Consider the following 14,332-nt stretch of genomic DNA (forward strand, 5'->3'; position numbering starts at 1 on the left):
TTGTCTTACTTTATTTTAAGAACCACAAGTTCAAGATTTACAGTCAACTGTTTTGGGGGGGGTGAGGTGGGGGGGGTAAGTAAAGTTTAGATTAGGAGTTAAGTAAAACACTTACAACTCGGGGGGCAAACCAGGGGGGATTTGTAAAACCCTTGGGGGTACACAAGTAGGCACACAAAACACACCCTCAGCAGCACAGGGGCGGCCGGGTGCAGTGTGCAAAGCAGGTGTCAGGTAGAAAATAATGGAGGGACCCGGGGATCACTCTAGCGCTGCAGGCAGGTACAGGGGGGGCTTCTCGGGACAGCCACCACCTGGGCTAGGCAGAGGGTCGCCTGGGGATCACTCCTGCGCTGAGGTTCAGTTCCTTCAGGTCCTGGGGGCTGCGGGTGCAGTGTTGGTTCCAGACATCGGGTCCCTTGTTACAGGCAGTCGCGGTCAGAGGGAGCCTCTGGATACTCTCTGCAGGCGTCGCTGTGGGGGTACAGGGGGGGGGGGCGCATCTGGTTACTCACGGGCTCGCAGTCGCCTCGGAGTCCTCCCTGAGGTGTTGGTTCTCTGAATCTCGAGCCGGGGGCGTCGGGTGCAGAGTGTGAAGTCTCACGCTTCCGGCGGGAAACGTGCAGTCTTTGAAAGTTGCTTCTTTGTTGCTAAGAAGTAGCTGGTTTTGAACAAGGCTGCTGTTCACGGATGTTTCTTGGTCCTTTAGTCCAGGGCAGTCCTCTGATGCTTCAGAGGTCGCTTGTCCCTGTCGGATGGGTCGCTGGTGCAGGCCAGTAAGGCTGGGGCCAAAGCAGTTGTCGTCTTCCTCCTTCTCTGCAGGCTTGTAGGTCAGCAGTCTTTGTTTCTTCAGGTTGCAGGAATCTAGTTTGCTAGGTTCTGGGGAGCCCCTAAATACTGAATTTAGTGGTGTGTTGAGGTCTGGGGAGGGCAGTAGCCAATGGTTACTGTCCTTGAGGGTGGCTACACCCTCTTTGTGCCTCCTCCCTGTGGGGAGGTGGGCACATCCATAATCCTATTGGGGGAATCCTCCAAACTCAAGATGGAGAATTTCTCAAGGCAGGGGTTACCTCAGCTCAGGACACCTTAGGGGCTGTCCTGACTGGTGGGTGACTCCTTGTTTTTCTCATTATCTCCTCCAGCCTTGCCGCCAAAAGTGGGGGCAGTGGCCGGAGGGGCGGGCATCTCCACTAGCTGGGATGCCCTGGGGCTCTGTAACAAAAGTGGTGTGCCTTTGAGGCTCACCTCCAGATGTTACAGTTCCTGCAGGGGGAGGTGAGAAGCATCCCCACCCAGTACATGCTTTGTTCCTGGCCACAGAGTGACAAAGACAGTCTCCCCATGTGGCCAGCAACATGTCTGGTGTGTGGCAGGCTGGCAGAAACTGGTCAACCTAGACTAGGAGTCAGACTGGTATTCAGGGGGCATCTCTAAGATGCCCTCTGGGTGTATGTTACAATAAACTGCACACTGGCATCAGTGTGCATTTATTGTGCTGAGAAGTTTGATACATAACTCCACAGTTTTCAGTGTAGCCATTGTGTAACTGTGGAGTTCGTGTTTGACAAACTCCCAGACCATATACTCTTATGGCTACCCTGCACTTACAAGGTCTAAGGTTTTGCTTAAGCATTGTAGGGGCATAGTGCTCATGCACATATGCCCTCACCTGTGGTATAGTGCACCCTGCCTTAGGGCTGTAAGGCCTGCTAGAGGGGTGACTTACCTATGCCACAGACAGTGTGAGGTTGGCATGACACTCTGAGGGGAGTGCCATGTCGACTTAGTCTTTTTCTCCCCACCAGCACACACAAGCTGTGAGGCAGTGTACATGTGCTAAGTGAGGGGTCCCCAGGGTGGCATAAGACATTCTGCAGCCCTTAGAGACCTTCCCTGGCATCAGGGCCCTTGGTACCAGGGGTACCAGTTACAAGGGACTTACCTGAGTGCCAGGGTTGTGCCAATTGTGGAGACAAAGGTATAGTTTAGGGAAAGAACACTGGTGCTGGGGCCTGGTTAGCAGGGTCCCAGCACACTTTCAAATCAAAACTTAGCATCAGCAAAGGCAAAAAGTTAGGGGGTAACCATGCCAAGGAGGCATTTCCTTACAGACGTAAGCAAAGATTCCGTACCATGGCATCGAAAACGCATTACTCCATGATCTCCGATGGTGATGCCAGCTTGACTAGTATCGGCATTTGGTGTTTGACAGACTGGCAAAGAGATTGAGGTTAGGCACCCCCCCACCCCCCTGAAAGAATATGTGGTTGATTGTTCACTGATCCAGTTCTCATTCGTGGCAGATTTTAATCTGCTTAGAAAATCCGTTATTTTGTTTTGTTTCCCCGGAAGTAACCCATGCGTTACGGCCCATTTCCAAATTTTGTGTGCTTCTCGTGAGAGGAGCAGGGATCTTGTGCCCCCTTGCTTGTTCAGGTAATACATTGTGGTGGTACTGTCTGTCCTTATTAGCATCTCGGAGTTGGCAATTCTGGGAAGGAACGCCTGCAAGGCTAGATGGACTGCCTTTAGCTCTAGGAGGTTTATATGTAGTCTCCAAAGACGTGGTGGCCAATTTCAGCTCATCTGTAGGCCTTGTAGAAATGCTCCCCAACCTTCTTACGAGGCATCCGTGGTAATGACCCTTGGAGATGGCTGATGTTGGAAAGAGAGGCCGATCAATAGGTGGTCCTCCTGAGACCACCAGTCCAGGGCTTTGATCATGAGCAGAGTAATCTTGACTTGATCATCGAAGCTATCTGTGGCTTGGATCCATTGTAGATTGAGCTGCTCTTGGAGGGGGCGCATTTTTACTCTGCAAAATGGTACTAGCGGGATGCATGAGGACATCATCCCCAATAACGACTTGTAAAGGCACACTGAAATGTATTTTCTTCTTTGAACGGTCTTTGCCAAGGCAATCAGCTTTTGCTGTCTTTCCATAGTGGGGCAGGCCATGTTGGATATGGTGTTCAGGTTGCCCCTAAGAAAGTTATTGTACCCAATGGGTGGGGATTGGACTTTTCCCAATTTATGGAAAACCAGAAAGGGAGCACCCTGCCTCACACTCCAGCATGCAGTCAGCCCCAATGCATCATGGTAATTGTGGTCAAAGTTTGTTTTATATCCATAAAGTAAACTGTAGTTTTTCACCTTAGTAGGTGCAGCAAGCGCTGTAAATCTCGGGACACATGTTTCTGGGTTCAGCCCTTCATCAGCAGAGAGCAGCTTTGTCTGTGAGGTTGCTGGAAATGCTGCCAAAAGCTCCCAATTTATTGTTTGGCCCAAGCTGACGAGCATGGAAATGTACTTCCTTGCTGACTTGCACGCTGCTAAGAGGGATTTTGCGTTTACATGCCAGTCGTCCAAGTAAGGGAATACATGGTGTCTGTCTTCTCAAAAATGGGGCCACCGGTGCTAGGCAATTCATAAATATCCTGAGGACTTATTTTAGACCGAATGGGAGAACTCAAAACTGGTAGTGGCTGCTGGCTACCGTGAATCTTAGGTACTGTCTGTGGAAGGGGTGGATTGGAATGTGAAAATATGCACCCTTCAAATCTAGGGTGGACAGATAGTCACCATGGTTTAAACAGAGGAGGAGGTACTACAGAGTTTGTTTTTTCAGATAGGTGTTCAAATCGGAGGTCGAGGATAGGTCTCCAGTCTTTCCATTTTTTTGTGAATGAGGAAGAATCTGAATTAGAATCCTTTCCCATGCTGAAAGAGTGGAACTTTCTCTATTGCCCCTTTGAGAATCATTTTGTTGACCTCCAGTTTGAGTTGTTGGAGATGCTTGGGAAAAGACTTGCGAAGCAGATTTCGAGGTGGCATTTGAAAAAACTCTATTGTATGTCCGAATTGAGCCAGTTGCAAGACCCATTGGTCTGATGTTATGGATTGCCACCGCAGGAGAAGTTACGAGATCTTGCCCCCTAGTTTGAAAGGTGAAGGAATGGGCATAGCCGTAGCCTTGGATTGAGCACTGTCTCCGAGCTGAGTCTTTCCCTTGGCGAGCCGCTTGTCCTCTCGAGGCAGTCCCACTGTAGGCCGATTGTGGTAGTTCCCTCTGATCGAATCGATGCCAAAAATTGTTGGGAGGTAGTGTACGAGGGGTATCTGTACTGTTTATAGCCTCCCCTATATGAAGGTATTCCACGTCCTCTTGTATCACAGAAGGAAGGCTTTCTGAATTGTAGCATTCCCAGTGGCTTGGCTGTCTCTGTATCAGTCTGGATTGCTTGAAGAGCTTCATCAACATGTTTCCCAAATAGGGCTTGTCCATGAAAAGGAAGATCTAGGATTTTATTCTGTACCGCTGGGTGCAAGGACGTGGCCTTTAGTCAGCCTTGCCTCCTAAGCACAGTAGCTCCTGCTAGCTGACGAAATGCAGTGGTGGCAATATCTATCGCGCAGTCAATTTCTGACGATGTGCTCTCTCCTTCCTGTAAGATTTTTCTTGTCTCCAGCTTAGTGTCCTCCGGTAGCTGGTCAATATATGGGGTGATGTCAGCCCATAGTTGCCTATCGTATCTTCCTAAGAAAGTAAGAGGATTAGCAGCTCTTACTGTTAGACTTGACATTGAGGAGAATAGCTTGTCCGTTTTATCTAACCGTCTCCCTTCCTTGTCAGGAGACGCTGAAATTGGAGTGGAAGGGTTCTTGGATCTCCTTTGGGCAGTTTGTGCTGTTACCGAATCTGGATAAGGGTGACCTGTTAAGCAGGCCGGGGCATCCTCTGTGCTTTATATTTTTTTATCCAGATGTGGGAGCACCGCTGTGACTGGATTCTGCATGGATTTCAATCCTTCTTCCCATGTAAAAGACTATAGGGATGGTGGGTGTAGACTTTTGAAATGGCTCCATGAAGGTGTATAAAAAAAACAATCCATTTGCTTGGATGGCATCAGAAGTGTTAACATTTTGCTTGAAAGGACTGCCAAAAGATTAATACCTTGATGTCCTCAGAAGGCGAGTCTACTTTTATGGGCGAAGGAGATGATGGGGTTGGGAGGACATAAAAATCCTATTCTGTGTGATCCTCTTGTAAGCTCACCTTCCTTATGCTCTTCTCTTGAGGTGTCCGTGTCCCGCAGCAGGACTGTAGAAGGTGTATGAATAGTAGCCATGGGTAAAGATGTAGGCCTATGGAGTGGGTTGGTCACTTGAGGCTTTGGAGACCTTGCAGGCATAGCTAACTGAGGTGCCGTTTCACCAGTGGGTGGTAATCTTTTCCTATAATCCGCCAACGTGACTTGTAAGTCTGAAATTAGGGAGCTTGTCATATAGACCATTCCCTCTCGATATGGCTGCCCCTGAGCTGTGGAACATTGTGCATCATAGTCATCGTAGTATTCTTCCTCATCATCCTGATATTTTACATTCAGTTGAGAAGGACTATGTGCTGTTCCATAGGGTCCCTCATCATCAGAATCATCATCTCCCTCCAACAGGCCAGCTGGTATCAATGGACATGTCTTGCTTGGGAAAGTATGCTCCGGGGTTAATTTCACCATTTCTTGTCTTTTTTCTCCCCTTTTTTTCACTTGTCGACGGGGTCATCAACAGTGTTGTCGACAACTATAGTTGCGGTATAGCAGGTGTTCTGGTCATCGGTGGAGTTGCTGTCGTCGACAGAGTAGAGATCTTTACCATCAACAGCTTAGTGGTTGAGGCCGCCGCCGATGACGTTGTCATCGGAAAAGAGGCTGATCTAGAGGCTATGGTCACCGTCCGCTTCGGCAATAATGGTGATGTGTATGTTTTTGTTGACGATGCCCTCGTCAACGGTGGATAGCTTGTCGTCACTGCCATCAGCAGTGGGGAAGTCATAGTTGGTGCCGCCGACGATGAAGCTGTTGACGGTGGGGAAAATGTCGTTGGTGCCGTTGACGACAAAGCTGTAGTCGATGGTGGGGTCCTCAGACAGGTGGAGAGGAGGAAAGCTTCTTGAATGCATGTAACATCTTAAGAGGTGGTGTAGGAGGCTCAGATGAGGATTTTTTTTAGCCCTTTCCGTACTGCTAGTACACTCTTTTTTGTCCTTGGATGAATGATAGCTGGTATGAGGCGATGAAGGGCTGCAGCCTTTGCAAGACCTGAGGTGGTCTTTTTGTAGGCCTTTCTTGGCTGCTCTGAGGAACATCTTCTCTTAGGTGACTGCTCTTTTTTGGGATGTTCTTGAAGAGGAAGAGGAGTTCTTACCTGTAGAATCGGAAACCTGGTGTTCTCTAGTTTTAAGTTTCTGCAGCCAAATTAACAGCCTGCCTACCCTGTCTTTCAGAGTTTTGGAGGAAAAGGTATGGCATACCTTGCAATTCTTTGCAGAGTGCTCCGAGTAGAAGCAATAGATACAATTCTGGTGTGAGTCTTCAGAATGTAACTTCTTTTTACCACAGGTTTTACAGGGTCCGAACAGGCTCTTCTTTTCCTTGTCAGACATGGTGACAATCGTTTGAGAAGGTGTAGCGGCAAGAACTAAAGGCAAAAAAACTTTTAGAACCCATATGAAGTGAGGAAAAAATCTTCTGAATATCCAGAAAACAGAGAAAAGCTGAGCAGAGCTTAATGCAGACTCCCTAGCACAACATGCAGATATCTGAGGGACTGGAGTTTCTCTCAGGAGCGTACGGGTGGAGTCGCCTGATTGGTGGACTCACAAATTTAGTCAATTTTCTCAAAATGACACTAATAGAATACTAAACTAATGGGCTTATGGTCTTTGGGTTTAGGCCTATTTTAGCACTGCTCTGTGAACGTACCGGGGGCTCCAGTCTTGACGACGGGGAATGATTCAAGCATGTGAATCTAAGAAAGTTTCAATACTGGAGTATCTTACACTTTTCAATGTTGCTTTTTTATATATGTGCTTTATTAATCTTCTAATAATAGTTAATTTTGTAAGAAGTTGAGGACACCTTGATTAGGTGTGGCGGATCCGCAGGGGTCCACAGACCACAGTTTAAGAACCACTGTCCTAGAGGATGGAAGTGAGCTGGTATGGTGTGCACTGAAGTGGTTTTGAGGCCAGGGCTTGAGGGGCGGACGACTGGGATGAACGGTGCCCCTGATGGTAAGGGCAAAATTGTTGGGAAGATTGCCAGACTGGAGCTGAAAGGTTGTTCTGCTTACCTTAAAACGCTCGAGGGCTAGGTTTAAAAAAACCTCAAATTGAGGCCCCATGGATGTCCCCCAAAAAAGCAGTGAGCCTTGTGTTGGTGGCGCTAAAGCATCAGGCTGGTTACCATAGCCCTACCAAGACACCTTTGGTGTCCAGGCCCAAGCAGTTGACGAATATGGCCACATGCGACAAGCCTGGATGGTTTGTGCTAATGAAGCATTTAGGTCATAAGCGACTGCAGGCAAGAACTCAGTCACCATGTCCCACAGTGCATGGGTGTAGCGATCCAGTAGACAACTTGCATTAACCCACCTCAAAGCAAGGCTGGCAGAGGAGAACATCTGCTTCGCAAATTTATCAACCCATTTTGACTCCCTCTCAAGGGAGAGGATGGGAAGGTCTGCTGGTGGAAGCCTGTATTCCAGCCTTTCGGGGTAGGCTGCGGAGTTAAGAAATCCAGGTCGCCTTGAGCAGATCTATAGTGAAGGACAACTTCATGGTTGACCGATGAGTCAGGGAGAACTTCATTGAAGTGCAAAAGAGGTTTGGTCTATGCCTTGCCAGGTTTCAAGACGTCTTAACAAATTTGGCTTTACCTCCATAGTGGAGGCCATGGACCTCAGCAGCCCGACTAGTCAACAGTGGCGGTGGAAGTACTCTCTTCCAGGCGTCGTCATCAAAGGGGAGTGCAAACTCCTACCCATCCTTACCACTGTTGCCTTCATATGGTTGACCCTTATCACAGTCGAAACCAAAATTTGGTGTTATGTCCGTCCAAGATCATGCATTAGTGGTATGGTGTCTGAAACCTGCAACAGTTTGCAGTAAATCAAGATTTAGAGGTCGCCTTGGCTGAGGATGAGAGTCAGCTTGAAGGTGGGCACCACAATGGGTTGTGGTTCCTCGTTCATCACAGGTGATGGCATTGCTGTTATTGGTGCCAGTGAAGACTGGGGCACTGATCTTGATACCAGTAAGGAACCCGAATTAGGAGGTAACTTGACTGGAGGTACCAGCGGATCCTTGGGGCATGAAGGGGTACTAGAGGGAACTGGAAGCCTGCCAAAGATGTGCAGAATGGCCTCTTGAAAGGCTCTTAAAAGGCTTCAACCTGATGCCACGTCTCAGATGGCCTGGGAACTTGGGGTGCTTTGGTATCAACAATGGAACAGGAGCGATACCAGGAGGCACAGTGACACCGTCGCACCTTCTCTGGAGAACCAGAATGGTAAGAAGGAGCAAAGTTTTGTGTCCCCTTCTTTTCTCTTCAACCTACCTGAAGACTTTGACTACGAGGAGGATGTGCTTAGGAATCACTTTGGAAGTGGGTTTGGACCTCTATTTTGACTTAAAGCGGGTCACATAAAATGCCACTTTGCGTTCTCGGATGGCCTTTAGTTCCACCTAAGCACAATTATTGCAGGCCTTACAGTTGTGTGTCAGACTCAACCACCAGAGGCACACCTTGCAGGTATCTGTCACAGACATCTGCTTGAGACAGTCTCTGCAAGGTTTACACTGTCGTTTTAGTCAGTGACAGGACTCTTGCACAACTGAAAATTTGGTGAATACCTTTCCACAATGTGAAGAGAGAAACAGAGCTTCGAATCCTCGTCTGAAGGGCCAGAAAGAAAGGAAATGACTTCAGCAAACTGGGTGGAGGTTATATGCAGAGTTGAAGCAAAGTGACACACCTCCACCTACTGGCTCACAGAACACTTCTTACAGTTTGGTGTTTGGGGAAATTCAAAAGGTGAGGAGTCTTCGGTTAAAAGTATCCATCAGAAAGAAATGCAATTTGCAAACTGCAATTCATTGTATCAGCTCTAATTTAAATACAGAATATTGTGTTTACGACTGAATGATGTGAAAGTTAATATTATATGTTAATTGGTGGCATGAAATGAAAAATGAAGTGTGGGTAAACTGAGTTTAGGATACATGATTTAGGAGAACAAAGTAACTGTAAAACACTTACAGTTTGTAAGGTAGAAAAGGACGGGTTGCTGACTTCATATAAGCATAACACAAATGCTTTCCTTTATTTAAAAGCTGTCCTCGCCACAATGTATAGTTCAAATGTTCTAGAAAAGAAATGAAAATATTTCTGTATCACACATCAAAATGTCATACCTGTCAATTTAAACTGTAGCCAATATTGAGATATATAAATTACAAAGACAATGATATCACCTGTTTTTACTATTTCATGAGACTGAGAACATTAATAGATAGCAGTTGACTTGAGTGGTTGTTCGTTAGCAGCAAGGAAAAGTTACTTACTTGAAACCTAGGGCCATACCTACAAGAAATCTGAGTAGCTATTTCATAATTGCGATTCTTACCAAATCACAAATAGGAAATCTCAAATCCTAATGTACAAAGTAAAGATTTCCAAAACAGAGATTGCAAATGGGTTCGCAAATAAACATGAATCTTAATGAGGTAGGTCGCCATATACTACTCACTAGGAATTGTAGCCATCACAGGGATGGTGACCTGCGCAGGTCAGCAGACCACCACGTCTGTGATTGCTTTTTAATAAAGCATATTTTTAATTTCTCTCTCTCTTCTTTTTTTTTTTTTTAAATAAATGCAGCCCAAATCCAGGATGTTTTCTTTTAAGGAACACAGGATGTGCTTAAAAAATAAATAAATGAAACTTATGTTTCATTTTTTAAGAGTAAGCAGCGGCACCGACTTCTTTAAAAAAAAAAATTGTTCCAACATTCACAAAGGGGAAGGGGGCCTCTTGGGGACCCCTATCCCATTTATGCATAATTACCATCACTCTTGAGGTGTCAGTAAAAAAAAAAAAAAAAATGTTTTGCGACTGTAATTCACTTGCAAAACATTCACACATACCACTGCGATTCTGTATTTTGAAGTGATGCCCTTAAAACGTCCCTCCCAAATAATGAACCGTAAACACAAACTCTGATTCAATAACATGCTCCTGAATCACAATTTGTGATATGTACATATGTAAAAGTCTTTTTTGGGGTCAAAAAATGGCCAGATTCTGCACAAAAATGATTTTTACATATGGCCCTGGTCAGCCTATACTAGAAGTCGGGTAGGTATTCAGGGGGCATCTCTAAGATGCCCTCTGGGTGTATTTTACTATAAATTGAACACTGGCATCAGTGTTCATTTATTGTGCTGAGAAGTTCGATACCAAACTTCCCAATTTTCAGTGTAGCCATTATGGAACTGTGGAGTTTGTGTTTGACAAACTCGCAGACCATATACTCTTATGGCTACCCTGCACTTACAATGTCTAAGGTTTTGCTTAGACACTGTAGGGGCATAGTGCTCCTGCACATATTCCCTCACCTGTGGTATAGTGTACCCTGCCTTAGGGTTGTAAGTCCTGCTAGAGGGGTGATTTACCTATGCCACAGGCAGTGTGAGGTTGGCATGGCACTCTGAGGGGAGTTCCATATCGACTTAGTCATTTTCTCCCCACCAGCACACAAAAGCTGTGAAGCAGTGGGCCTGTGCTGAGTGAGGGGTCCCTAGGGTGGCATAAGACATGCTGCAGCCCTTAGAGACCTTCCCTGGCATCAGGGCCCTTGGTACCAGGGGTACCAGTTACAAGGGACTTATCTGAGTGCCAGGGTTGTGCCAATTGTGGAGACAAAGGTACAGTTTAGGGAAAGAACACTGGTGTTGGGGCCTGGTTAGCAGGGTCCCAGCACACTTTCAAATTATAACTTAGCATCAGCAAAGGCAAAAAGTTAGGGGGTAACCATGCCAAGGAGGCATTTCCTCACAGCCCTTAGTTCTTTTCAGGGGACTCTTTCGCCCTGAAAGAGGGAGAGGAAGAGAGGGACAATGCACAACACAGAGAGTGAGAGAAAGAGAAAGAAAGAGCAACTAGATATCCGGGGACTACGGTAAATGGCCAATCGACCTTTGGACCGTCCTAGCCTACATTGTTCCCATTAGGCATACCAGGAATGAAAACTATCTGGGAGATTACGACCCTTCATCAGCAATCTTCTCAGGGGAACTGCATCGTGGGTGCCCTCTAATAACTCCTTTTCCCAGTTAGGCTCGTCATCAAGTCAGTGGACTGCATGTTGCAGCTGTGCTTCCAAGTAGTACAGTTCAAGATCAGGTATGTCACACAGTTTGAACCTGTTTGAATAGCAAGCCGGTGTGGCACCAAAGAGAAACAAAGTATTACACTGTTGCTATTTTGGACTGCAGGACACAGTTGAGATATTTCACCACCTCCTTCACCATGGACAATGAGCTAACATCTCCCTTGGAATTCTAGTTGAAGTACATGGCAATACAGGCCTCGAAAAATCTACCCACCCATTTGCTATGGCGAATCATATTTTATAAAGTCAGGCTAATTTCAGGACCTACTTGCCCCTTCTAGTGAGTTGACAAAGAACAGGAGTTCTGTTCAGTCAGAAAGCGAAGGAGTAATAAAGACACCTGTTCTTATTGTGTCAAATTTGTTCTGTGTTCAGACGTCAAAAGTCAGGTTGTCTTCTTACAATGATTTTTCCTTCTGACTGTAGATTACAGGATTTTGCAAGGTGACCTGTCTGACCTTCTGTAAAAAGTGTGAAATGAAAGGCTGTAGGGTGTCAGGTTTTTCCTGAAACACAGTATTTAAATAACTAAGTCAAATGTACAAACATTTAAAAATATATTCCAGTAGTTGTGAAAGCCCATTTTTTGTACTTCTGTGTGATGAAAAACAAATCAGAACGCTTTACTTGGTGATGTGCAAATGGTGAATATGTTTTCTGAAACCCAAATTCACAGATTATTGTTAATACATTATACAGTTTTATCAGTAAAGCTGCAAGTTGGTGGGAAGGTTTTTGGACATTTTTGGGAATTTTACTGTCTGCAAATGACAGTGTGCTACCATCATGCTTTAGCAATATAATTATTAAAAGTGGATGTTTAAACAAATTGAGAAACGCTCCTGCCCTGATGGCAATTCTATTAGTAAACAAAGAGGCAAGTCATGGGTCATGTGTACCCTTATATGTGGCCTAGATGGATTAGTTACTTACCTGTAAATCCTAGTTCTCTTCCAGGGGTATCCTCATCAAAGTCATAAACATTGAATATTCCCGCCCTTGTGCGGGGACCCCGGAGCATATATATATAAAATACATACATATTATCATGTGTAAAACAGCAATGCAGGCTATAATCATAAATAGGCTAAAATGCTTTATTTCTATGCAAGTTTTTTTTTTTTTTTTTTTTTTTTTTATATTATAAAATCACAATAGATCATAAATATCTACCTAAGCCCCAAAAGCTGGACTTAGGGAAGTAAACAGCAGTAAATATCAGAGAAAAATAGAAAAAACCACATTGAAAAACAATGAAGCATTCTTAGCCAATAGGCTGCATGCAGGTTAACACAGGAGAACCATAAAAACTTTGGCACCGTGCCTTTAAGACCCTGAGCACCTCCAGTATCCCACCATGCCTCAGGGGTGAAGGGAAGGTGACAGTTGGTTCACAGTTAGGTCAGTACTTTTTTACGGTGACAATCTGTGTAACTGATCAGAAAGATAATCTGTCCTGCACTTCTAGGAGACTTAAGTCCGGGGAGGAGGGTGGGTTGTTTATGACTTTGATGAGGATACCCCTGGAAGAGAACTAGGATTTACAGGTAAGTAACTAATCCTTCTCTTCCAGGGGATCCTCATCAATAGTCATAAACATTGAATAGATTAGCAAGCCCATCCCTAAACTCTGCGGACTGTCCGAAAGAAGTGCAGGAAAGAATACATATTCATGCAAATAGATTTCTAAGAGAGGCCTGCCCCACCTGGGCATCCGCTCTTGCATCCGAGTCTAAACAGTAATGCTTAGTAAAGGTATGCACAGACTTCCATGTAGCAGCCTTACAAATCTCGGAAATTGGTACATTGTTAAGGAGGGCAGCAGTAGCCGCTTTTCCCCTTGTGGAATGCGCTTTTGGCCTAGCCAGTAATTGCTTATTAGCCAGTTGGTAAGTGTTAACAATACAAGACACAATCCATCTTGATATAGTTCGTTTAGACGCTGCCTCTCCTGTTCTTAAATGACCATAATTCAGAAACAAATGGTTAGAATGTCTAATCGGTTTTGTTTTGTCCAAATAGAATTTCAGCACTCTTTTTAAGTCTAAAGAATGCAATGCTTTCTCAGCCGGAGTCTCCGGATTGGGAAAGAAAGTCGGTAAAGATATAGTCTGATTGATATGGAATTCTGACACCACTTTCGGAAGGAAAGATGGGTGAGTTCGCAGAACCACTCTATTATCGTGAAAAACCGTGTACGGTTCTCTGCAAGACAGAGCCTGAATTTCGCTGACCCTCCTCGCTGAAGTAATGGCCACCAAAAAAGCCGTCTTCCACGTAAGGTGCTGTAAAGAGGCCTTGTGGATAGGTTCAAAGGGAGGGCCCATAAGTTTTGACAGGACTACATTCAGTTCCCATGGAGGAGAAGGTCTCCGAATGGGAGGAAAAACCTTTTTCAAGCCTTCTAAAAAATCCTTGACTACAGGTATCGTAAAGAAGGATTCCTGAGAAGGCGACTTACGATACGCTGTAATTGCAGATAAATGAACCTTAATAGAAGATACCTGCAGACCAGACTTCGCCAGATGAAGTAAATAGGATAGTATGACGTCCTCCTGAGCTCGTATGGGATTTATACCTTGTTGAGAGCACCAGATGTAAAATCTCTTCCACTTAAAAGCGTAAGAACGCCGCGTGGAAGGTCGTTTTGACTCTTTCAAGATGCTCATGCACTCCTGTGAGAGCCCTAGGTGCCCATACTGTAGGAATTCAGGAGCCATGCTGTCAAGCTCAGAGAGGGAAGGTTGGGATGTAGGATTCTGCCTTCCATTCTGCTCAGGAGATCCGGTCTGCACGGCAACCTCCTGTGAGGTCTTTCCGATAAGTTGAGTAGGTCCGTGTACCAGAATTGGCGGGGCCATTGTGGCGCTATCAGAATCATTCTGGTTCTGGAGTTGTAAAATTTGTTGATTACTGTCGGTATGAGGGGAATCGGTGGAAAGGCGTAGAGAAATGTCCCTGACCAGTTGATCAACAGGGCATTCCCTTGAGATCCCGGACGGCAGAACCTGGACGCGAAGTCTGGGCATTTTTTGTTTGTTTCGTCTGCAAAGAGATCCAACTGAGGTCGACCCCATTGACCGAAGATGTCCTCGACGAC

At 45.6% G+C, this 14,332-nt stretch overlaps 1 protein-coding gene across 2 annotated transcripts in view; it reads right to left on the reverse strand.

The window, feature by feature from the left end:
• TASOR (transcription activation suppressor) overlaps positions 1-14,332 on the reverse strand; it is a 773,668-nt gene that overhangs the window by 553,427 nt on the left and 205,909 nt on the right. For both annotated transcript variants that reach the window (XM_069206460.1, XM_069206459.1), the window contains exon 9: positions 9,099-9,204. In XM_069206460.1, the coding sequence (XP_069062561.1) occupies positions 9,099-9,204 (106 nt within the window). The remainder of the gene's footprint in view (positions 1-9,098; positions 9,205-14,332) is intronic.

The sequence above is a fragment of the Pleurodeles waltl genome, chromosome 9 (assembly GCF_031143425.1).
Source record: "Pleurodeles waltl isolate 20211129_DDA chromosome 9, aPleWal1.hap1.20221129, whole genome shotgun sequence".
In the NCBI taxonomy this organism is placed as follows: domain Eukaryota; kingdom Metazoa; phylum Chordata; class Amphibia; order Caudata; family Salamandridae; genus Pleurodeles; species Pleurodeles waltl.